The sequence below is a fragment of the Lepidochelys kempii genome, chromosome 8 (assembly GCF_965140265.1).
Source record: "Lepidochelys kempii isolate rLepKem1 chromosome 8, rLepKem1.hap2, whole genome shotgun sequence".
Taxonomy (NCBI): Eukaryota; Metazoa; Chordata; order Testudines; family Cheloniidae; genus Lepidochelys; species Lepidochelys kempii.
The window spans coordinates 22,369,362-22,392,932 of record NC_133263.1 but is presented as its reverse complement, the minus strand read 5'-3'; the positions used below and the strand labels follow the sequence as shown (position 1 = coordinate 22,392,932).

Genomic DNA, 23,571 nt, shown 5'->3' with positions numbered 1-23,571 from the left:
GGAGTCTGAGCAAGTTTCTGTGGCAAGAAGGCAGGAGAGGATCATGCTCTGCTACAGATTAAATCACAAGAGTTTATTGGACAAATCCTTGCCAGGCTCTGAGTTAGATCTGAGGGCTGGAGCTTTGCAGAGGCATGTTCTGAGGGGGTAGCTCTTTGCAGCACACCTTTCAGTGAAACGTCATGGTACTAAACTTAGGATAAGTGTATTCTACTGGGGAGCCTTGCTTTTCAGGACATGTGCACCCTTCCCAGCGGCAGCACCCTCATCCTGCTTCCACTTTAAAGGCGCAGTTTAAGTGTCTCTCTCTTGCAGGGAGGGTTAATGAGCCATTTATGTTTCTCTCTCTCTCTCACCATTCTCTGACATTATCCTCCATTTGTTGGCCCCGAAATGGCAAACTTCAGCTTTCCTGTGTCCAGTCTGGCCCCAGCCTATACACACAAGGCCTTCAATTTCTGCAGGAGACGTTCAATTACGAGGTGGAGAGGCTCCTGGTAAGAACTTCAACTTCTTCTGCATGTGAACCCCATTTGCCTCCTCCTTCCATTGTACTTCACGTTTTCTGGGCAGGAACTCTAAACAAGGTCTTAATGAGAAGTCTCCAGGCCAGGTTCCCTTCGCACTACAACCCCTCATCTCCTGTACAGTCCTATAGATTTTAACGTGCCTGGGACTGCTCCAAAGTTCAGAGTCATGAAAGCAGAAGCCACCCAAGCAATATGGCCAGGGCCAGATTAACCTTTTGTGGGCCTGGCACCAAACATATTTGTGGGCTCCTATGGAGGCAATGGAGCATGGCGCAGGGAGGTCAGTCCCCAGAGCAAGGGGCCAGCTAGAGGCAATGGGGCATAGCATGGCAGGGGCTAACGCGAGGGCACTATTTACAGACCGCCAGTTGCCAGGCGCACAGTGGCCTGCCCGTCCCTGTGCTGCCAGCATGCCCCTTCCCCTCAGGGGTAGGCCCATGTCACACCACACAGCCTCCCACAACCAACACCTCCCGTCTCCCTATGCCCAGCACCCCCCCACACAGAACCCCCACTCCCTAGTGCCAAGACAGGACCTGCCCCGGCCGGGGTCCCTCTAGATGCACTTGCCTGGAGGGGCCCAGCCAAGCCCTCCACACTGTTCCCCCCACACATACCTGGCTGAGACTGGCCAGGCTTCTGCACCAGTCCCAGGTGGCTCAGCTCCGGAGAGACAGGCGGGGCCCCACAGGTGGTGGGAAGCAGAGACTGCCCGGAGCCGGAGGCGCACTGGGGTCCAGCGAGAGGGCTGAGAGGAGCAGCCTGGAGTGGGGCCAGGGGGCAGAGAGGAAATCTCGGCCAGCCGGCGGGCAGACTGAGAGGAGCAAGTGGTGGGTTGGGGGAGCCAACGGGGTCTCGGGGCGCAGTGCAAGCGGAGCAGGCCAGGGCCCCTTCTGAGCATGGGCCCAGCTCCATGGAGCCACTGGAGCCATTGTCAATCTGGCACTGACTATGGCAGACTAGATCCTGTGCAACTGAATGGGAGGCAGCTGGTGCTGCCGAGGTGTTGGCCTGATAAACGAGCACAGTCATCCAAAAAGTGTGGGCATTATAGCTCTGTAAAACTGCAATACCTGCTCAGCTAACGTGCACAGACAGCGGTACAGCACACGCGCTCGCCACTACGAAAAGTACCAGGGAGCAGCTGGTTATTTTCAACCAAGACCTCCCTTGTCCCTGCTGTAGGCAAAGACATGGAGGCCGTGTGGCACAAGGTCAGCTGTAAAAACTGTCCCCAGTCAGAAAAACAAACTCCTGCCTTTTCTTCCCATCACCCGACAGAAATGTGTCAATCTATCTCTATGCTGAAGGGAACAGAGAGAGCACTGACTAATGCAGGAGGTGAAAAATATATGAACTAACAGAAAAGGCCTCTAGGTGTGCAATAAATTGATATTTTACTAAATAGAAACTGCAACCAGCATAGGGAAACTCCATTATTTTAATTTCAATGGGAACAAATGAAACTGATGGAGATATTTGTTGCAAATGATTTATCTCACCGATTGATGTTGTTAAATACATTATTCACAAACCATTTCTGTGGCAGTTCAATGATGAGACAGAACACAGCTTTATGCAAGCAAGCAGGCTGGTCAGCTGAATTGGGCTGCTTGCTTTATGCAAGCAAGCAGGCTGGTCAGCTGAATTGGGCTGCTTCCCCCAGCTTTCCACCTTCCCCTTTTATTATATTTCTTCCCCCTATGCATTACATACTTCTACCGCAAAAAGACACACAAAGGAATGTATGACGTTGATTAAGATACTTGTTTATCAACTTTTATCTACTACAATCCTGGTTCTCAGGCCTTGAGCCCAGGCTAAGTAAGCTTCCCACGGTCACTGTCTTTTAATCAACTTCTCATGGTTCATATCTAGTCCTTGTCCTTGGATAGAGCAATGTGTGCATTGCTTCTACAAAACAGTCAGGGTGTGCCCTGACTGTTTCCAGGTGGAATAACTAAACATGAACCCTTCACATTTCTTCTCATTCTTTAATCAACTCAGTTGATGGCCAGACAGTCAACAAAAAATGTACTTGACACAAATCTTTTTCTCCCATCAGTGAGATGTCACAAATTATTTGTAAATGTTTCCATTTGCTTATCAGGATGGATGCGGTTTGTTTGTTTTAGAAAGGAATACTCCAAAGAAGGGACCGATCCTGCAAACAGTTTACTCACCGAGGAATTTTTTCTCACCTATGTAGTCTCATTGGAGTCAGCAGGACTGCTGACATGAGAAGACTCCAAAACATATGTGCAGGCCAGGTACTTAGTTGTAAAGGACCTGAGCCTGACCTCACACTGGTTCCAGCTGCATTGACTTTGTCGGGCTACTCCTGGTTCACACTGCTATGAGTGTGGACAGAAAATGTAGGTCAATGTGAATATTACATATTGGATAAACTCCAGATATTTCCCATTTTTATCGTGATGTTTCCCTTTCCCTTCTGCTAGTGTAAAAACATACATCAGCTGGAGTGTAGGAGGCTTTTGAGATGGGAGAGAGGAGTTGTTCTCTATCCTAGCATGGGCAAGTTCAACTGTTTATTACCAAATCGTAGATAATTTAGTGCTGGTGAAATGTGTCCATCTGACATCCCTACCAATCAAAGCCCACGAAACAGGTAGCAGCAGGGCAACTGTCCTGTGCGCTCAGCCAATGTGCCTTAAACCAGTAAAAGACGGCATACAGACCTTCTTATTCTGCAGTAAGAGTGGCTTATTTCGATGTAGCTTAATACAGCAAATAAAATGGATTCACCTAAACTGAAATAAGCAACTCTTACACAGGGGTTTGCACTGGTTTATAACAAAATCAATTTAAACTCCCAATTTAAAGAAGTGCAACTTCTGTATAACAAAAGGCAAAAAGCAACAAAAATCAATCAATTCCATAAAGAACCACTCTTGGCAGAATGTACAATTCCTTCCATTAGCAACACCAAGTGAAGGAATTACCCTTTATCGCTTTTACTGCAAATACTCAAGTCCTAAAATGAGTGGGTGGCCATAGGAAACACCTGTTTGTGGAGGGGCATATATTTTGCTCTGTAATTAATCATTCTTCAAAGTCTGAAAGATGGAGGAAAGCATTTCTTTGCAACAAAAGTCACCTTCTCCCTGAACATGTATAAATGGGTTTGCACTAATAAACTGAAGCATTATCAGGACAGAGTTGGATTTTTTTACGTTATAGTGTATTTGTTATAGTTTATTTATAGGCAGATCACTTCACTATTTACAGTACATGAGCGTAGAGATTCTACAGTCTTTGTGATGTAAACAAGTAACTCCACAGCAAGGGGAGTCTGGAAAAAGAAGCCAGTTCTGAAGTATTTACACAATTTAAAATAGAACTTTTATACCCACCGGATAGATATAGATAATACATTGAGCGATTTGGTTAAATTATCTATGAAACTATAGAATCTGACAATGTAAAAATACAAGAAAACGTTCTCTCGTTTAGACAGTTAAATCACACTAGAAATAAATCTCTTTTTAAAAATAAGAATAAAGAAAAGGCATAAGAATCCATGCCATTTTTAAGGTTAAAGTATATTACATAAATAAGGACACAACGGAACACAACTGGGAAAGAAATTAAGTGAAATATAAAAAACCTCTACCAATTTAAAACAAAAAATGCAGTCAACTAAAACCTTGATTCTTAATCACAAAGGGATCAATTCTGCTACTTTTACTTACTCCAGGAGTAAGGTGCTACTTACTCACCATGAGCAGGGTGGCAAAATTGAGCCCTTAAGAGTTATTAGCAGTGTCCTTTTTTAAACAAAAAGTAGAATTTAGCTTTTATTATAAATAACAAAGCAGATGTGCCCCTTTTTAGGTGAAATTCTTACACCTTCCTCAAGAAATGCATCAATTTAATTCTTCTCGCTCATTCACATACACACACCTGATTATTAGATTAACCTTGTTCAGCTCTCTGATAAATAATGCCCCTTGCAGTGCCACCTGGTATATTGCAACCCGACTTTCTAAGCCACTACCTGATTACAGAATCTATATAGGAAGAGCAATGGAAACCTGCAAGCTTTACTTGGTTCTGTATTGCTCAGAATTGTCAAGGATGGACTATCACGTCAAGAACAAAAGGTTTTAAAGGCTCAGCTACAGATAATGATATATTAAGAATTCAAGAGAGTTCCCAAAAGAATATTAGTACAAAAAAATAAAGCTGGTTCTGTAAATCTTCTTTACATGGACCAGTACAGAGATCTAATGCAAACACTGCAACATAGAGACTTGAGCGGCTGCTTACACTTTGTGCAGATAATGCAGCTCAAAGTTGCACTGAGTAGGAACTGGGGATAGATATTTTCAATGGGCAACATCAGCTCTAAAACCCTGCATTCCCCAGCTGTCCCTCCCCAGTCCAGACATTCAGAAACAATCCTCATCTTGAGAAGTCATAGGAATGCACTAGATTCTGCCTCAAAGAACTGTATCTCATGCAAAACAATGAGATTTAATGGGTCAGTGGATGAGAAAAGGGGACTGGGGCTTTATCATTTACTCTGCATGTCAGGTTTTGTACCTGATAGCAAATAGAAACCATCAAGGGATTTTCTGTGCACACACACAATTAATTAAAAAACTAAATGCCCCTTCCTGATTGCCTATTTTAACACACCATTTTTACTCCCACCCTCATGCAGAAACTAAATTCTTTCTTTATATAAGTCTCTGCTTCCCTCATAGACGCATGGCTTCTTCCGCACGTTGATGTTATTGCTGCACTGTAGTTATTACTGGGGGCGGGGGAGATACATGGACCCTGAAAAGCAAACGTGGGGAAAAGTGGGAGAGTGTCCCTGTAGAATGTGGGACTGTGCGCAGAGAAGGGCGGAGAAGACAAGGAGGGGTGTCGCAGGGGAGGAGTCCCTTCCTTGGCTGCTATGCACTGTGCCACTCTGCATGGGAAGCGTCGGTGAATGTGCCATAGCCTCTGCTCAGCTGAATGGTGTAATGCCCACAGAGACTCTCTCCCTCTCTGTCGAGTGCCGGCTCCGTGGGACTTAAAGCTATTCCTTTCAGACTGCTATTTTCTTCTCCTCGAGTTGAAGACACGTTCTCAGAATAACCCTCTCCCATCCCAGGGAAAATATGTGGCTCCAAATTTAGGACACAATCCTTCAAAGATGGGGAGTGCCCCCAACTCTGGGTGACTTCAGCACCTCCCTGGATTGAGCCTTGATCAGTAGCATACTAGGAATCAAACTGCATTCTTTGATTGTGGCTGGCCTCTGAGCAATCATTCCCCTATCAAAGCCAGGAAAGGATCCACACTCCATTGGCAAAGAGCATTCCCATCCAGAACACCGTACTATATAACTCCTCCCTCCCCTACAATCTCCTGCTGCAGAGTGTAGCACTGCAAGCCAAGGGGAGCTTAAAAAAAGCCTCAGTCCAGAGGGTACAATTTTTACACTAGACCTAATGTGACTGACATAAACAAAGCGAATATTCATGGCTATGCTTCTCAGGTTGAACATCCAACCCTCGGCAGCCACCAAGAGGTACTGGTCTGAGCTAACCTGCGTAAACTGTGCGTATATTCCAAACCATAGCCCCCCCGGCTTTACATTCAGCAATACTGGCTTCACTGCGTATGTGGTCACCAGCAGCACGAACAGGAGCTCATTGCCCAGCCCAGGCCATAACCAGAGGTGTGTGCGTTTGTGCACCTGAGTGCATATTGCATAAGTCCTGGAGACGCTTCTTGCAAAAATAATTTATAGGCTTCAGGCAACACGAAGACCACTTATTGCATCTCTTCCTATCCTAGGATTGCAGTACTGATTGACCCTGTGCATCACGGGATCTTCCTTCCTCTTCAAGAGTATCTCACTTGATGCGCTGACGTTCTGCAACTGTCATTGGCCAATGGCCAACACAGGAAGTCCAGCCTCATGAAAGCAATACGAGATTTAAAACTGGGTGTACTGAAATCAATGTTTGTGAAGCGAGTGAGTGATTCACACTGAAGGAGGCTCCTTCCAGATGCCAGGAAGTTCTCCCTATACTGCATTCAACCCTTTCACATTCTTAACATTTGATGCATTTTCCATCTCTGACCAAAGCCAGCGTTGTGAGCTTTGATCCATCCTTGTCTTGAGCAAGGAGATGGAAGAATTACACGTATCGGTTTTGATTGATCGTTTTCTGAAAAACATCAGCACAGCACAGGACAGTACTACTCACCCTAAATGTGTCGCTATATACATTCTACAGTAAGCTCTATAGCAATCACATGTAAACATCATTGTTGTGAGGAAATACTAGGACAGAAAAAGGCAAAGCTACAATGAGGCGACTGCCAATAGCAGATGCTCAGTCTAGGTCAGAATTACTTGTGTAATTTAGCTTGGGAGAGGAAGAGCCCATGATTCTGTTTTACAGTAGGGACGCAATCAGGTAACTACTCTGGAATAAGACTGAAGTAGCATGAGGAATATGCCATGTAAGTGCTCAATAATAAACCCATTAATGAAGGTTCTGGGAAGTGTCGTTTAAGTCACCAGGTAGCTCATAGGTAATTACCATGTAACTGGATATTTTTAGAACCCTGAGCTCCACGTTATAAGACAACTAATCAGATAAGTGTCCTAGGGTCACACAGAGCCAGCACCCTTCCCCCTTTGAATAGTATCTTACATCACAAGCGATGCCATTGGCGTCGATGGAGCACAGTACAATTCAGCAGGAATTAGAGTCTTAGAACCTAGTCCCGTGGAATTAGTTTCTGGTCATGTGTGCCCCATATGGTGAAGTAATACCATCACAATATGTCAGTGCCATGTACTAGGGGAGACCTTAAGGGAATCTAATCTATCTATTGGCAGAATTTAAGGCTATTATTCTATCTACAAGGGATGGCTCAATCCCAGCGGTCTCACCTGTGTGTGAAAAACAAACTGAAAACGTGGGGGCAGGTTGTGGCGTCAGCAAGGTTATTTAGTCCCCACTGTTAAACACTGTTTCTGGCTTGTTTTTTCTCTGACTGCCCGGTCTCTCCCCGGCTCAGATGTGGAATGGCTTTAAAGTTTTTAGGTCAACTCTCCAGTGAAGCTGCTGACCATACTGCTACTGTGTGCCTTAAACCCAGCCCTGCTGATGGGCTTTGCAAGGACGCCCCCGTGATTGGGGATCTCTGGGAACCAGCGAGAGGCAGGCCAGGGTTAGTGCTACCCAGCAGGCAATGAGGTGACAGCAGCAGGCAAACACCCACCAGGGCTGCAGTGCCTTCATGACTGGCGTTCTGCTAGTCAGCAGCCTGGAGAGATGAGGACCACTGGAGAGACTGTGATAGCCCAAGAGGGGTCAAGAGGGAGATGGGATTTGCTAACTTCCTAGTGGGACTGGGTAGGTCTATAGCTTTTCAGACACCACCCAAAGGAAGGGCGGCATGCTGCATGCGGCAGGGATGTTCCGCTTAGCTGCCATGCCATCTAGCTGCCAGTCTGAGTGAAAGGAGACTTTTCTCACCCAATTCCCCTGCGTGGTGTGGAAGTAGGTGTGCGCGACACACCCAGCCCGTCGCTTTGCTCCAGCTGAGCCAGCCAATGGATGGAGCTGAGGAGGGCCCAGCAGCATCTCACAGAGGCTTTAGCTGATCATCTAAGTGGAGCTGTGATCCTCACCTAATGCAAAACCAATGCACCTGCCTGTGTACTGGGCGGGGGGATGAACAGGGATGGCCCTTTGGGGGCTTTTAGAATTCACTCTCTCCCAGGCTCTCAAGGCAGGACAGCAGCTTCACTGGATGGTGACTGATTCCATCACCAAAGCGGCCAGCAGCGATTAACTCCCATGGTGCCTAGTTTGATAGTGTCCTAACACTACATCCTTATAACTCCCCTTCCCCCGGTCCCACAAAGCTGCACCGCTGTACAACGCGCCAGCTCCGGACCAGCCGGTGCCCAACCACCAAACTCATCGCTTTCCAGCATGTTCGGTCTCAGGCAGCCCGAGACTGACAGCTGGAGACCCAGGACTTTCAGCCATGCAAGCAGGAAAAATGGCTTTTCCAACACACTGGAGTGCCAAACTCCAACCCTATTCTGTTCCAGTTCACCAGGGGCTGGGGCCCGGGATGGCTCACTCCACAGCTGAAGGGGCAAACTCTGGTTCAGTGATTAATCCAGGATGCCCGCCCGGACTGACCCCCATCTGCTCAGTGGCTAGTGCCTCATTACAGTGCATAGTTAAAAATCAAGGAAGCGATACAATAAATCTGAATTACAGTACATCTGAGCCATAAATACATTTTTAAGTATATACTTTTTTCTTCTATTAAAAATTAGTTTATAGTCCTGATTCTATTCACAATTAACGGTTTCATCATCACACACTACGGACAAAAAATGTTATGGTGAACACAGCTGCAACTCCACTCCGGGAGCGTGGGTGGATGTTGGGGGACCCGGGGAAGGCAGGGGGAAGAGAAGGCTCACTCGAAAACAACCAGTCAGAAGCAAGGATACTAATGTGTGGCAGTGGAACATCAACACCATGGGGACTCACAGACAGAAGCAGCTTTGTTCAATGTAAACATCAATTTAAAGGGACAGCAGTCTCTCTCAATCTCTCTCTCTTTTTTCATATACTTAATAATTTCTTTGAAAACGTAAACATATTGGAAGTGCCTTGACTGAGGTATTGAGGTGTTCCTCCAAGGTTAAGGCTGTTATCGATGCAGGCTTCGCTGGGCCTCCTGCAGCAAGCTGTCAAAATCCATGGTCTCGTACTTGCTTTTCACTGGAGCCGGGGCTGACTCCTCCACATTGGAATCTGGTAAAGGCAAGGACAGAGTATGAGATAGTCAGGGTGCAGGACATCTGCTGGGGTCACAAAGCACTGACATCCTGCTTCTCTTTGAAGATCAGTATAGCTACTTAATTATACTTAAGACTTATAAAGCACTTCACATGGGTGGACTAATTAATCTGCACTCTCCCTCATAAGGCAAGAATTGTCCCCATTTAACAAATGGGGAAACTGAGGCACAGAGTGGTATTCTGACTTGCTCTTTCTCACATTATTATGATGATGTGTTAGAGTAGAACCTTTAGGCCTCAGCCACTGGGGCCTTTTGTGCTAAGTATTTGTACAAACACATAGTGAGAGACCGTTCCTGCAGCAAAAAGCTTACAGTTTAGATAGGACAGACAAAGGTTGAGAGGGAAAACAGGTGAAGTGATTTGATCAAGTTCACACAGCAAGTCAGTGGCATAGTCAAGAACAGAACCAAGCTCTTCTGAGGCCCAGCCACTGCCCCACCCGCTAGATCAAACTGGCTCCCAATGAATTAGTAGTAGCAGCTGGGATTAGAACTCAGGAATTCCAGGGTTCTAGTCAAATAATCAGTCCATGCTGCCTCCTCAAAAAAGTGGGTTTGGGTTTTCTGTTTAATTAGATGTAAATTATACTGTGACTCTCACTCCCAACAGCAATCTGACCAGCCACTCCCCACCTGACTGAGCCCCCGAAGAAACCTGGCAGTAGATGAGCTCATTTTCTCTTAGCTCTAATGCAGTGGAGTGTGCAGTGTTTTTCCCCTCCATCTCAGAGAAAAGCCCTCTCTTTTCAATAGAGAAGAGAGGGATTTCTCCATCAAAATCCTGGGCAATTACTTGTTTTCTGTTGTAGGCAGAACTCGTAGCAGACCCTATAGCTAAGATTGCTCAATGCTTCCCATTATAAGAAACTGTTTCCATTTGATTCTAACTTTGCCAAACTTGAGTCTGAAACTTCCCATGCCGGGTGTCTGACTCAAGCTAAATTTTTTTGAAAAGTTTCAGCTAAAACAGTCCAGCCATTTCTGAGAATGAGACTAAGGAAAAAATACACTGTTTTGCCCAGGTTAAAAAAATTCTTATGGCTGATTCATTAAGAAGCGCTCACAGCTCCATGCTTTGGAGCGAGGGCTTGAACAGGGGAGTTACCCTGGTGTCAGGGCCATACCCTTCCCCATCTCTATGGAAATGTGCCCAAATTTGGGCAAGGTCTGAGCCTCTGAAAAAATTCAGTTCAGACATGATCAGTACAGTTTGGTTAGAGTTTGGCAGCTAAGTTCTCTGAAGATTCCATCTGCACTGAATATCTCTGTCCCGTCATGGCTCCTCTGTGCCAACCGGCCTGACCCAGAATGCTCCAGCTCAGCGATGGAAGGGCTGAACAGGGCTTTCCCAATAACTGCTCATCCTGGCTGCTACAGAAAGCAATTGCTCCTCTGTGGCGCCAGGCGACTGAAACTAAGAGAAGGGAAACTCTCTCTCCTGTGCAGCATGAAGGAGAAGGAAGAAGCCACCTGACTTGAATGGGAGAGGGGAAAATGGTGGAATAAGAGAAGAGGGGACCGGGAGAGGCTGGGGCAGGACAGAGGGTCTGTAACCACTAGAACACACTCTCCTATAAAACCTGGACAGCCCAGGATTCCTGTGTCTCAACATTCCTTTGCTGCTAGCAAATAGCTGTGAAACTCACTGGCAAAGTACGTCTCCATCCCTGGTAGTGGCAGGCCCTGAGGGACATTAATAGCCTTCTACTGCTACCAGTTACTCCATTAGCCTTAGTGATGGAGGACTGTGCTGGGGATCTAAAACTCCGGCCCTCGCTGATGACCCATATGGGGTTCAATATGTCCACAGGATGAAGTTTGTTTTATAAATTTTTTAAGTTTTTAATCAATGTAGGAGATTACTTTAAAAAACCCAAACACCCTACATTAAAAGAACATTGAAGTTGCAAAGCCAAGCTTCCAAAAGTTAGGAAATGCCAGAATTAAAGTTGCCCCTGCCCCCTTAATTCAGTCCACTCCTGTGTATGCATTATGATATAGTCTTCGATTACATACTATTTTTTGCACAAGAGCCCTGCATCATTCAGTTCACAGGACGGACGGTGGTCACGGGTCAATGAGGCTGTTGTTTACAGCAGGGTTTCTCAACCCATGAGTCGCGACTCAAAATTGGGTCACCAGTATGTTTTAAAGGGCTGTGTGGCCGCTCCAGAGGCTCTGGTCCCGTAGGGCTGGCTGGGCTCAGTTACCTGCTCTGGACATTGCAACCTCCCAGGTCATAGTGCCACTCAGGTTTGGCGCAGCTGCCTCTCCGTCATGATGATGGTGGGCCAGCAAGGCCAAATTTGTGGAGTGAATGCAGGGCGGGCTTTGCAATGCCCCACAGAGCCTCCCACCTGCTGCAGTACCCAGCCCTCTCCCCCGGCCTTTTTTACTAAGTCACAACAGGCTATCAACATTTACAAATGACTCCTGAGCCCCAGCTGGTTGAGAGCCTCTGGCCTACAGGGCCCCTGCATCACTCGGTACAGAAGTTGGAACGTGTTCAGTGGATGAGGCAGGGGACTGAAGGAAGAGACAGGATGGTCTCACGATTAAAGCAGCTGAATGCTGACCTAGAGAATGGGGTTCTATCCCTGCCTCTGCCACAGAGTTCCTGTGTGATGTGAGCAAGTCACGTACACCAGTATTTTCACCAATGGCCACCGTGTGCTCCTCATTTTCTGGGGGCTGGACTTGATACCCTGGGATCTGATTTACAGAAGTCCTGAGCACTCACAGCAGCAACTCAGGTCGAGGGGAGCTCTCCTCTGGACCTCTATCGTGCTCTGAAAAATCGGGCTCTGGGCACCTCAAGCCCTAATTCATTGCCACTTTGATAGTTTTGGCTTTAATCTCTGTGCCTCAGTTCCCTGCGTAGCAATGCTCCCTGGCCTCTCCCCTCACAGGGGGGCTGTGAAAAGAATGCATTAAAATTTGTGATGCACTCCACCACTATAGTGATAAGGACCACAGAAATGCCCAGGGGGATATTAATAATTCTGTGTTCATGCGGAGTTCAAATGATGTGTACTAAATAAGACTGGGGCCCATAGACTGAATGAAGAGGATAAAAAGAAATATTGAAGAACTATTCATTCACTGAATGAGGCAGGGATCCTGTGGTGAAAATAGTCTGTGATCAGGTAATTAAAGATTGTATCATAATTCAGAGACACCAAGGGGCTGAGCTAATTTTTGAGTGACTGGCTTTGCGACCTTTATGGTCTTTTAACAACTTTTTTTTTGGATTAAACATACACATAAAGTGTGTGGAATATGACTGCACAAATGCTTGGCCTGGAACACCTCTGAATCAGACACTGCCAGATGCATCACGCAATCATGGGATGGGGGGGGGGGTTTCCAGTTGCTACATATAACTTTGATGAAAGATATGTGATCGATTGGTTAGTTCCTGGGAAGAAGGCTCAGTAGTTCCTGTTTCTGATCCTGACTCTATTATGGACTAACTCTGTGTCCTTGGGCAGGTCATTTTGCCTCTCTGTGCCTCAGTTTCCCAGTATGTGAAACTGGGCTAATAACTGTTCATGTCACATGGGAGTTGTGAGGCTTTAATTAATGTCTGTAAAGTGGTTTGCGGTCCCAGGATGAAATGAGTTGGAAAATGCAATGTGCTATTACAGTTATGCCAGGATAATGTGGCCACTCTTCACAAAGCAGCTCCCAGGGAAAGCCCTTTCCACAGGCGTATGTGTCTATCTATTCCTGACATTTTCCTGCTGGCTGCCATGGACTGGCCTGCAGTTCTGCAGCACTCAGCAGGAGCAGCTGGAGTGTGGGCTATGGGGAACCTTGTTTTTTCCTCCACTCTGAAGACTAAATGCTTCCCCCCAGCTAGCCTGGGAAAGGCATGCCTTGCAGCTCTGCTGCTACACTTCCCCTTGTGCTCCCTGATGTTCAGAGATTTCCCAGCGCTGCTGCACCTCCAAGCTGTGGCGATTAAATGATCCCCCGTGGCACATTACTAAATGAAACTCCCAGTCAAGAAGAATCCAGACCCATGAGGGTTTAATGGACAAGGCAGGTGCCTCCCACGTGACTTCACCAGGGGACACTGAGCTGAAGAGCTGCAGCGCCCCATTGAGAGGTTTGGGCCTCAGCGTTCACAGAGGGCCATAAAACTCCCCCTGCCGTAAGGAAATGAGAGCCTGGCCACCAGTGGGGCCCGCCTGCTTTCTCACCCAAGTCAGTGTATCTGGTCCACAAGTTGCCAAGGCCACCATAGCTCAGCTGGAATGAGGGCTCGTTCCTCTTCCTCAGCGAGGCGCCGTTCTTCAGCGATAAGGCGGCGTGTTCCGAACACCGGTAGGTGATGAAGCCGTATTTATCCCCCCTGAGCAGCCAAAGAGAGGAATCAAGAGGTGACTGACCAGGGAGAGGGATCTGATGAGCCTTATCTCCTAAGAGACTGAGAGCCACATACCGTGTAGCTTGGTTTACGGAGGGCACATGCAGGAATTGTACAGTGCATCTCGCTTGCACCTGTGGTATCTTAACAGTTCTACAGGCCTCCCACACCCACCTTGGCCCAAGGGGGAATTTACAGACAGCTCCTCTGAACCTTGTGAGCCCTGGGATGCGATGTACACCAGCGGACTGTGTTGTTTTAAGGCCATCCCCATTCATCCCATTAAAAGATGAGAATGAGTTAGCCAGCACATGTCCTATGTCCGAAAAGCCCTATGAGAATTCCCATTGCTTTGCCAGGTGTGGGCCTGAGCTCACGCTCAACACACCTGTTATTCCTGGTCAGAACCCGACACTCGACGATCTCCCCAAACACTTCGAAGCGTTTCTTCAGTTCACTGGAGCTCATGCTGCTGGAGAGGTTTCTGATGTACACCACCCGGCCTTCACCCTGTACAAGCACAACCAATGCAGCTCAGGCCTGCCCTCTTACCAGGCCTCCCTGCTGCTCCCCTGGCATTACCCATTGGGGAATCCCACTGCTGGGCGATGCCCCCAAGTCTCTGAGCACAAGCAAAACAAAGATCCAGCCCCCCTCCGCAAACAGCTCTCTGAGCAACCTCAAACAGCTGAGTTCTTTTCATGCACATTTTCTTTCCTTTATCCTTCTACTGCATCCTTTCAGCTTTTGCAGCGTTTTCCTTGTGGAAGTGTAACTGTGAGAACGTTACTGAGAATTCCTGTCTGTGGAACTCAGCTTGTGCTGAGCTAAAAATGCCAGAGATGTATGGGGGGTGTACAAGGCAACACAGAAGACCAATAAAGTACTACCACTACACACACAGGCTTTCTATGTATATCTGTTGCTTTTTATATGCAGTGAGGCTCAGCTCCATAATCTCTTAGCAATTCCAAGTATTCCCCGAATTCCCAGCCCTAATTGCTAATTCCGAGTGCAGTGGATGTAGGGTGCTCTGAATTCCTCCAGTGCCAGGGATTCTGAATATTGCCAGCGTCAATAGCTTGCTCTTTATCTTTTCCCCACGCCCTTGTTTAAAATTGGCCCCACCCCCAGGAATGCCACAGCCAGGGCCAATACACTCCACCATCTCCTTTCTGGAGTGGGAGATGAATTGAGGGGCTGCAAATTGCTTTGTCCCAAGATTTAAACGGGCTTCAGCAGGATGAAACCATCTGCTCCCACCTCGTTCAGCACAGCACCCCCGTGGAGCCTGCAGGGCACTTACAATGGCCTTGTCGCGTCTCTTCTCAATCTGGTCCCAGCTCGCGTTTCCCCCTTGACATTGCTCGCTGTATTCACATCTGTTTGTAAGCAAGCACGAGAGAGGAGTTCAGTGCGGAGCAAGGGATCCTGCAGGGGGAGCTTTGGCAGTCAAAAGGAAGCAGAGGCACAATCAAGTTGCCATGTCTGGCACAAGCTTTTAAAAAATCTCTAACCCAAGAGACTCCTGGTGAGTAGGCTCCCCTGATGCCAGGTGTGGATCCTCCAGAGAAGAGCCTGGCTTCCCAAACCAAACCGCTTTAGGCCTGGTTCCGGGACTTAAGCCGCAAGGGAAATCATTCTTTACAGATACTTGATGTGGCTCCCTATCTCCTTGTAGCTCTCCCCTTCTCAAGGAGCTCCTGGCTCCTCCCCAATTCTCCTCCTTGTACCACCAGAGAAACCCACCCTCCGACAGGTCAAGCATTGCCTGACTGACCAGTGCCAAGCAGCCACTGGTGTATTATCACTTACTTTTAATGAACTAAAATAAATGACTGGAGACGATTTCATCAGAACTCTCCCCTGCTGGGCTGGATGGTTGGAAGGGCCTGGGATTGATATGCAGTGTATGCCATGCGCAGACTAGGTGCTCTGCACACCCATGCTCTGTGGCAGAGGCGCTGGCTTTGCGATTTGCCAGCTGGTGCTTGACCACCACTCCACCCCTTTCCCTAAGACCCCACCTCTGCCCCGTGTCTTCCTGCCCCTGCTCTGCCTCTTCCCGTGCCCACTCCATCCCCGTTCTGCCCCCTCCACTGAGCGCACCCCAGCCCTGCTCCTCCCCACTGCACACCGCTGCACAGCTGATCGTGGCGGGTGGGAGGCGCTGTGAGGGAGGGAGAGGAGCTGATCACCAGAGCCCGCCGGCAGGCAGGAGGCACTGTGGGGGAGAAGCTGATCCGCAGGGCTGCTGGTGGGTGCTGAGCACCCACTATTTTTGTTCCCTGGGTACTCCAGCCCTGGAGCACCCATGGAGTCGGCGCCTATGCTCTGTGGAGGAGTTCAGTGTTAACTCTGCACTGTACGGTGTGTCAGGGCTGACGCCTGAAGCTTAACACCTGAGTGATCTTTGGGATTGAATGCTTGGATGTTTCCCTAGGAGTCGGGGGGACCACCTCAGCTTCACTTTGGGGTCCTTGTGTTTGTCACACTGACACGAGAACATCACTTGGCACGTCTCTAGCACCGGCTTTTTGTCCTGGCATCTCAGTGCTTCACAGAGGAAAACAAATGTATCCTCATTTGACAGACTGGGAAAATGAGGCCCAGGGAGATGGAGAAGTGACTTGCTCAAGGTTACACAAGGATTTGGTGGCAGAGCCCAGGCCAGTGCTCTGTTCACCTGCCTCTCTTATACCCTCAGTGTAAACCCCCAAGAACTTATTTTGCTTGAGATGTGGTTGCAGGCTGGGACTCATCAGTCCCACCCTTCCCCTCCTGCCAGCTGCCCAACTATACCTGAATGTCCGTCTGTTTGCTGGAGACCTGGACCTGCAGCACGAAGACCCAGAACTGGATCTGCTCCGGGAACAGTGGTGCAAACTGGACCTGGCAAGTGGGTTCCTGCGCAAACAAAGCTTGGATTCCAATGGACGCTCGCAATGTTCTTCGTCTTCCTCCTCCTCCTCCTCCTCCACGGGGGAGCTGCTCTCACTGCAGCTATCTTCGAAGACAGTGTCATACTCGGGGGTCTTGCAGAAGGCCGTGTCCTCATCTTCAAGGGCACTGTCCAGGAAGCCGAAGTGCTTGGTTAAGCTGGCTCTGATCTCCTGGTCTCTGAGCTGTTTGCTGCACTCCTTCCACAGGACCTCACCCTTCCCCTCATTGCTGCCTTGGCCCGACCCCTGATAGTGTGCATCTGGCACTCTTCGCTTGTGCTCACCCTCCGTGTGGCTCCGGGGCTCCCAGGATTTCAGCACTTTCCTCTGGAGCGTAGCCTCGGGTTTCAGCACCTGGCAGTAGTCGTGGTCCCCAAAAGAGCGAGAAAATGGCCGCTTCAGCACCCCCTGCTGCTCCGAGGAGGAAGGGCGCACGGCAGCTCGGCTCAGGTGTGCGTAAAGCTCTGTTCGCTCTGGGTGCTTCTTCATGAGTTTCCTGGAGGCTGACACGTCGACTGCCACTGCTGAGGTTCTTGGCCCCGGGATGGAGGAGGTGATGGTGGCTTCCTCCTTTGCTGACCCATGGGGAATGTCCGGCTTATACAGGTCCTCCTCAGCAGGCTTGTACGGAGGAGTGGTAGGCGGTGTGAGACCTAGACCCCCCCACACAACAAACCACAAGAGTGAAACTCTTTGAGCAGAGTTTTCCCACTCTTACCACGACTGGTCATGGCAAAAGGAGCTAGGTCTGGGTAACTCTACGGAGAGTCACCAACCTTCTACTCTGTAGCGAGGGGCTCCCTGATAGTTACTACTAGCCTCCTGTCTTCAGAAGAGGGTCATTGCAACACCACAGTGGTTTGCAGATAGAGAGGCCCACAGGATCCCCTTCCTGCCTCCTCCTCAAAACACATTGGTGAGAAAGGCCTTTGACTGGATTGTCAGAGGACCTGGGCACCCATGAAACAGTGGAGGTCAGCAGGCACTCTGAACCTCTGAAAATTAGCCCATGCGCTTGTTACATCATACATTTAGCCTGTAGTTGTTGCGTATCATTACATCTAGATTGCCAAGCAGATTTGGACCTGGGCAGTGCTTAGAAGGGAGACTTCCCTGGCAAATGCCCTCAACAGCAGACCAGTCGTGAGCCCAGTTCCCATAGTCTTTGTCAATCCTATAACAATTTTTGGAAAAGCAAGGATTTGAGGCCTAATCCAACCCCTACTAAAGTCAATGGAAATGCTCCCATTAACAGTTAACTTTATCCTTGGGATTCTGACCAAATTCAAGAGGAGAATGTACAATCTGGCTCCTTGTATTTTCCATAGTTTCAGTTCATACAGGATTCCTTCTCACTTCCTGGATGGATCTGTTGTGCAGTGTTGCTATGCACCATTGAACAGCTGCTATGTTCCACCCCAGAGGTGGATGCATTTCAGTGGTATCTGAATTGCTTAAATAAGTAGCTTTAAAGTGCTGAGGTGTCCTTTCAGATGAAAGGCACTACAGAAATGTAGGTTTTTATTACTAAAATCCATTATATTTACACTGTTTAAATAATTCTTCAGATTACCACCACCCCACCATATCTAGAAGCGGTTAGCACTAGACTACTTCACACTGAATTTTTGGTATTGTTTCCCCTCACCTTCCAATGTACACAGAGAGAATCCCAACAACAGAGGAAGGGAGCACTTTACATGAGTGGCTTACCGGCAGTCCCACACAGCTCTACAGTCAGCACCTGCTCAAAGTTCCTCTTCCCAAACGTAGGATCACTGGAGAGGAGAAGAACATTAGAGGATCTGGGTGGTGTTTATATGAACATCAGAGACTGAGAGTACTGCTGAAAGAGCAGCACAGAGACCACGACCAAAGGGGGAACAGGAAGAGGAGATGTCACCTATACAGGATGCCTACTGTGTCCCTCTCCAACTCTCTGTGGCACCACGGATAGTACATGATGGGGGGAGGGGGCCCCAAAATCCAAGCCTCTGAAGCTTTTCCATTTTCCCTCCCAGCTGAGACAGAGGAACAAACAGCTAGAGAGACACTCCAGCAGAAATGTATCCCTCACAGCCAGAGCTCCAAGTCCTTATTTTCAGGGAAAGGAGTCAGAGAAGTACCCCCCTATCTTCTCTCCAGCATATGGCACTTCAGCAGAGAAATCCATAAGCATAACCTACCCTGAATTTGAGGGCCTGGAGCTATGCTATCACTTGCATTTAGGATCCCAGTCCAAGACACTATGCTTCAAACACAAGCCACAGCTAGTCAAATGTCTCCTCCCTGCTGCACCTCGTCTTCGTCTGACTGGTAAAAGTCCTGAAGTTTTGCCTGGCTGGCTGTTTTAACTTTGAAATTTAAAATGAGTGTCCATCCAGGCAAAACTATAGGCCACCTGGCAGTCATGCTGGCCCAGACTGCCACCGGGTTCAGTTTAAATTGCTGGTATTTTATTTTACACTTACGTTTGTGCCAAGGACAGCGTGAGACACGTGGGTGTTTCTGAAAGACACGGAGAGAAGCAGAATTACCGAACAGGCTGCATTCCCTTCAGACTGATTGATTGCATCACACCCAGAAAGAGGAGGCAGCGTGGGCTAGCAGATTAGGTGAGGGCTTGGGCACCAGGAGCTCTGAATTCTAGACCTAGTTTGGCCACGGCTTGCTGTGACTAGACAAGTGACTTTGCCTCTCTGTGATTTGGTTTCCCCATCTACCAAACAGGATAATATCTGCCTGCGTTGTGAGGGTTAATCACATAACATTTGTACAGCGCTTTCAACATGCACATGCTAAGGTGCTGCTAATAATTAATAGTATTACAAGGGGCTCCAGGGGGAGCTCCGGCCCGCTCCGCAGCTGGAGGGGAAGTATTCTATAGGATGAGAAATATCCTCATCCTCAAAATAGGGGAGATCCTTCACGGGTGGTTTTGCAGTGATTCACCCAGTAGACAGTGTCTTTTGATGAACACATACTACTTGACACTTATTTTGCCACAGATCTCAGCCATAGATCTCAACGTCCTTCACAAAGGAGGATCTGTATCCCTACCCCATTTTAAAGATGGAGAAACTGAGGCACAGAGAGGGGAAACAGCTTGCCCAAGGGCACAGTGATCCAATAGCAGAGCTGGTCTCTCAGCCCACGCCCTGCCCACTGGACTATGCACCCCACAAGTTGCACAGAGAAAACCCAACAGCACTGGAGAAGTTTGGTGTTTGCCCCATTGGCTCTGGGGTCTGCAGTGCACGGCCATTCATGGGCACATGCACAAATGCTTCCTACGTCAGCCAGGCAGCAGCACCGCCCAGCGAGCGCACAGGGTCTGACATGCAGGGCTACTGCTTAGAACACCACAGACCAGCTCAGCCTGTGCTAAGCCCCTCATGCGCTGACGGCCTGGGAAGAACAGAGTCAGCAGGAGTACCTTTGAGCATTAGTTCTGGCAATGCCAGGTCAATGCTGGGGTTAATTCACTTCTAGGCCCCTGTACTCTCTCTATTCCTTACCTGTTTCATGCAATGGGGTGCAGTGCTGGCTCTCATCCACCTCACATCCTTCCCCCTCAACTGGGCTCCCCAGTGGGGGGGTCCGGGTCTCTGGGTGGTTCTGACACCTGCTGTCCCCCTCGTCTGTACCGCCCACCTCCACCTCTGCCACTGGCTCTTCTGTATTGAAGTTCTCCAGGGCTGGGCACAATGCGGGCTCCCGAGAGGCAAGAGCATCCTTCGCCCGGCTCTCTGCTGCCTCTCTGGGGACAGGTGGCTCTGGGGGAGGCTCATCAAGAAATGACAGCCAGTGGCCGAGCTCAGGGTTGAGTCTCTTGGAGCGCCGGACAGCATAAATAGTGCTCTCCTGCTTCCGTCCCACTTTCCCTGAGGTTTGCTGGGCTGGGTGAGCCACATGGTTCCTAGTGGCATCCTCTGGGCTGCTGGTCTCTCTCTTGGCTTCGGACTCGGCCTTGGGGCTTTGCCTTAGCTCTGTTTTCTCCAGAGGCATTTTGGCTCTGGACTGATATCTCCCAGGAGAGCCCTCAGCCTCCTGAGCAGATGCTCCAGGAGACCTGGAGCCATGAGGCCTGACTAAGGAAGCATACACGGGTTTGGCCAATCTGTATGGCTTGCTCACGTCACACAGCAGGTCCCGGGCCAGTAGCTCCTTCAGGATGGAGAACTCAGGCCATGTGGCTCTAGGCTTCTTGCAGCCGGCTGTTGTTTGCAAGGTGCAGGTTGTCCGGCTCTCCTGGCTGCAAAGGGGAGGTATCTGCAAAGGGCAGTCTGGCTTTGCTCTCTTGTAGGGGCTGTTACAGGGCTGGTGCTTCACATCTGCAGGGTCTCTGAGAGGCAGCTTCCTCGGAGGAAGGCAGTAGGTATGCATGTAGCGGATAAGCTTCACCACTGTGTGCATGGCCTTCTCGCTAGCCAATTGATCACTGGTGCCATCCTTGGAGGAGCGAGGCATTACCGGGACCTCACTGGAGCTCAGTGAGTCTTCACTCGAGTCGCTGTCGTCTCCACTGTTTGCAGAGTGACTCAGAGGGGAGCGGCTGCTGCTGCCTTGGTGCTCGTCTGGCGGCCAGGTGGCTTTGGTCTGTGGGCAGCGTGTGGTGGAGGTGAGGTGCTTGTGCAGCTCTGTGCAGCTCCGACTTTGAGCCTGGAGAGAGCTCAACTTTCTGTCCCGGGGACCCTCCACCTTCAGAGACAGAAGAGAGATGCCCCAATGAGAACAGACTCAGCCCCCAAGCCCTAAAATGAGGCTGTTTAACTAGTGCATCACAAGACTCCCCACCTGCAGAAATACACTCTGTGGGAGCCACTAGGGACATGTGCCAGGTCCAGTTATTTCACTAAACAATGCTACGGGAGAAATAGACCCTGGGCCCATTTTCTCACCCAGCGGCGTAAGGAAGTGGGCCCTCTCTGGGGCGCAGGACCTGTTTCTGAGCCCTGGGTGGGAGGAGCCGCTGTTTGCACTGCCTGGTTACATGGACAGAGCAGTTGCTTCACTGAACGTCTTTAGAACCAGGCTAGCACGGAGTGACAGCAGGACCTCCCTAATGGCACAGACTGCCAGCCTCGGCTCTCAGCAAAGTCTCCACTGCAGAGGCTGCAGCGAGTTCCCATGTTCCCAGATTTAGACAGGATACAACATTTATTAGGACATGCTGAACAACTGTAAACAATTAACCTGCGCTGTCCCTGTGATAATGAAAGGGCTGAGGATACTTGGCGCTCCGTGTATTATCCTTGCTCTAAATGCAGTCATTTGCAGTGGCTTCCCGTCCCCTCTGCCTCTTACACACCCAGTCATGGTCTGCCATTAGGCAGGCTCCACTCTGCCTGGGTTCACAAGGTCACTTTTAAACCAGGGCTGAGTAATTTTTAGTGAGACCAGCTCTCCAGCCCCAGGCCCTTCCGAACATGGTAAGTGCACCGTTACTAAGGCAGGCTCAGTCATCCCTGCAAAGAATTGGCAAACAATGCAGTGTTTCAGGGGTTGTTTGTTAGCAATAAAAGAAGGCGCATCCGGCCTCAGTAGTCTACTGGGATGTGTCCTCAAGGTGGTTATGGAGATCTCTGCCCTAGGTATGTCTACTTCATCACAGCCAGCTGAGTGGGCCGAATCACATCTCATTATATCTCACTGGAGACACGTGAACGTTTCATAACAACGGTTCCTTCATCTGCTGCCTGGGCCCCTGCTGCTGAGCTGAGACCATGGGTCGGGCAAGGCAGTGCGCCAAGGAGCCTTTGCTCTTTGGGGAGAGTGGATGAAGGTTGCTTTCCTTCTTTGGAACAGACAGGGATGATGAACAGCCTCTGAGTGATGCCTCTGGGAGGATTATGAGAACTGGCTGCGAACGGATGAGGGAATGGACTTGGCCTAAGAGAGTATGTCTACACTACAGCTGAGAGGTGTGATTTCCAGCCCAGGCAGACAGACTTGCACTAGCTCTGCTCGAACTAGTGCACTAAAAATAGCAGCGTGGACATTGCGGCACCAGTGGCAGCTTGGACTGGTTGCTTGAATCCAGGCCCACCCAACGCCCTGATTCTGAGCTCGGGCACAGGCCACAATTTTTTACCATGCTAGCTCAAGCTGAGCTAGTGCAAGTCTGTCTGCCCATGCTGGGAATCACACCTCCCAGCTGCAGTGCAGACACGCCCATAGGGCCTTGATCCCAATTCATCATGGTCAATGGTGCTAGCCTTCCCATCTTGTAAACCACAGGCTTTTCGTTAGCCAGAGAACTGGGGTGGCTTAATGCGATGGAATGCACCCCTGTATTCACACCTGCACACTATATTGGTCAAACCGGACAGTCTCTATGTAAAAGAATAAATGGACACAAATCAGATGGCAAGAATTATAACATTCATAAACCAGTCAGAGAACACTTCAATCTCTCTGGTCACTCGATTACAGACATGAAAGTTGCAATATTACAACAGAAAAACTTCAAAACCAGACTCCAGCGAGAGACTGCTGAATTGGAATTCATTTGCAAATTGGATACAATTAACTTAGGCTTGAATAGAGACTGGGAGTGGCTAAGTCATTATGCAAGGTAACCTATTTCCCCTTGTTTTTTCCTCCCCCCTCTTTCCCCCAAGATGTTCTTGTTAAACCCTGGATTTGTGCTGGAAATGGCCCACCTTGATTATCATACACATTGTAAGGAGAGTGATCACTTTAGATAAGCTATTACCAGCAGGAGAGTGGGGTGGAGAGAAAACCGTTTGTAGTGGTAAACACCCATTTTTTTCATGGTTTGTGTGTATAAAAAGATCTTCTGTACTTTCCACAGTATGCATCCGATGAAGTGAGCTGTAGCTCACGAAAGCTT

At 48.9% G+C, this 23,571-nt stretch overlaps 1 protein-coding gene across 3 annotated transcripts in view; it reads right to left on the bottom strand.

Moving 5' to 3' along the window:
* Positions 1 to 1,995: 1,995 nt before the first annotated feature.
* PPARGC1B (PPARG coactivator 1 beta) overlaps positions 1,996 to 23,571 on the bottom strand; it is a 95,590-nt gene continuing 74,014 nt past the window's right edge. For all 3 annotated transcript variants that reach the window (XM_073355846.1, XM_073355847.1, XM_073355848.1), the window contains 8 exons: positions 20,234 to 21,416; positions 19,187 to 19,223; positions 18,429 to 18,493; positions 16,576 to 17,368; positions 15,080 to 15,155; positions 14,162 to 14,283; positions 13,607 to 13,758; positions 1,996 to 9,352 (listed from right to left, as the gene is read on the bottom strand). In XM_073355846.1, coding sequence (XP_073211947.1) covers positions 9,249 to 9,352; positions 13,607 to 13,758; positions 14,162 to 14,283; positions 15,080 to 15,155; positions 16,576 to 17,368; positions 18,429 to 18,493; positions 19,187 to 19,223; positions 20,234 to 21,416 — 2,532 coding nt within the window. In that variant the 3' untranslated portion in view covers positions 1,996 to 9,248. The remainder of the gene's footprint in view (positions 9,353 to 13,606; positions 13,759 to 14,161; positions 14,284 to 15,079; positions 15,156 to 16,575; positions 17,369 to 18,428; positions 18,494 to 19,186; positions 19,224 to 20,233; positions 21,417 to 23,571) is intronic.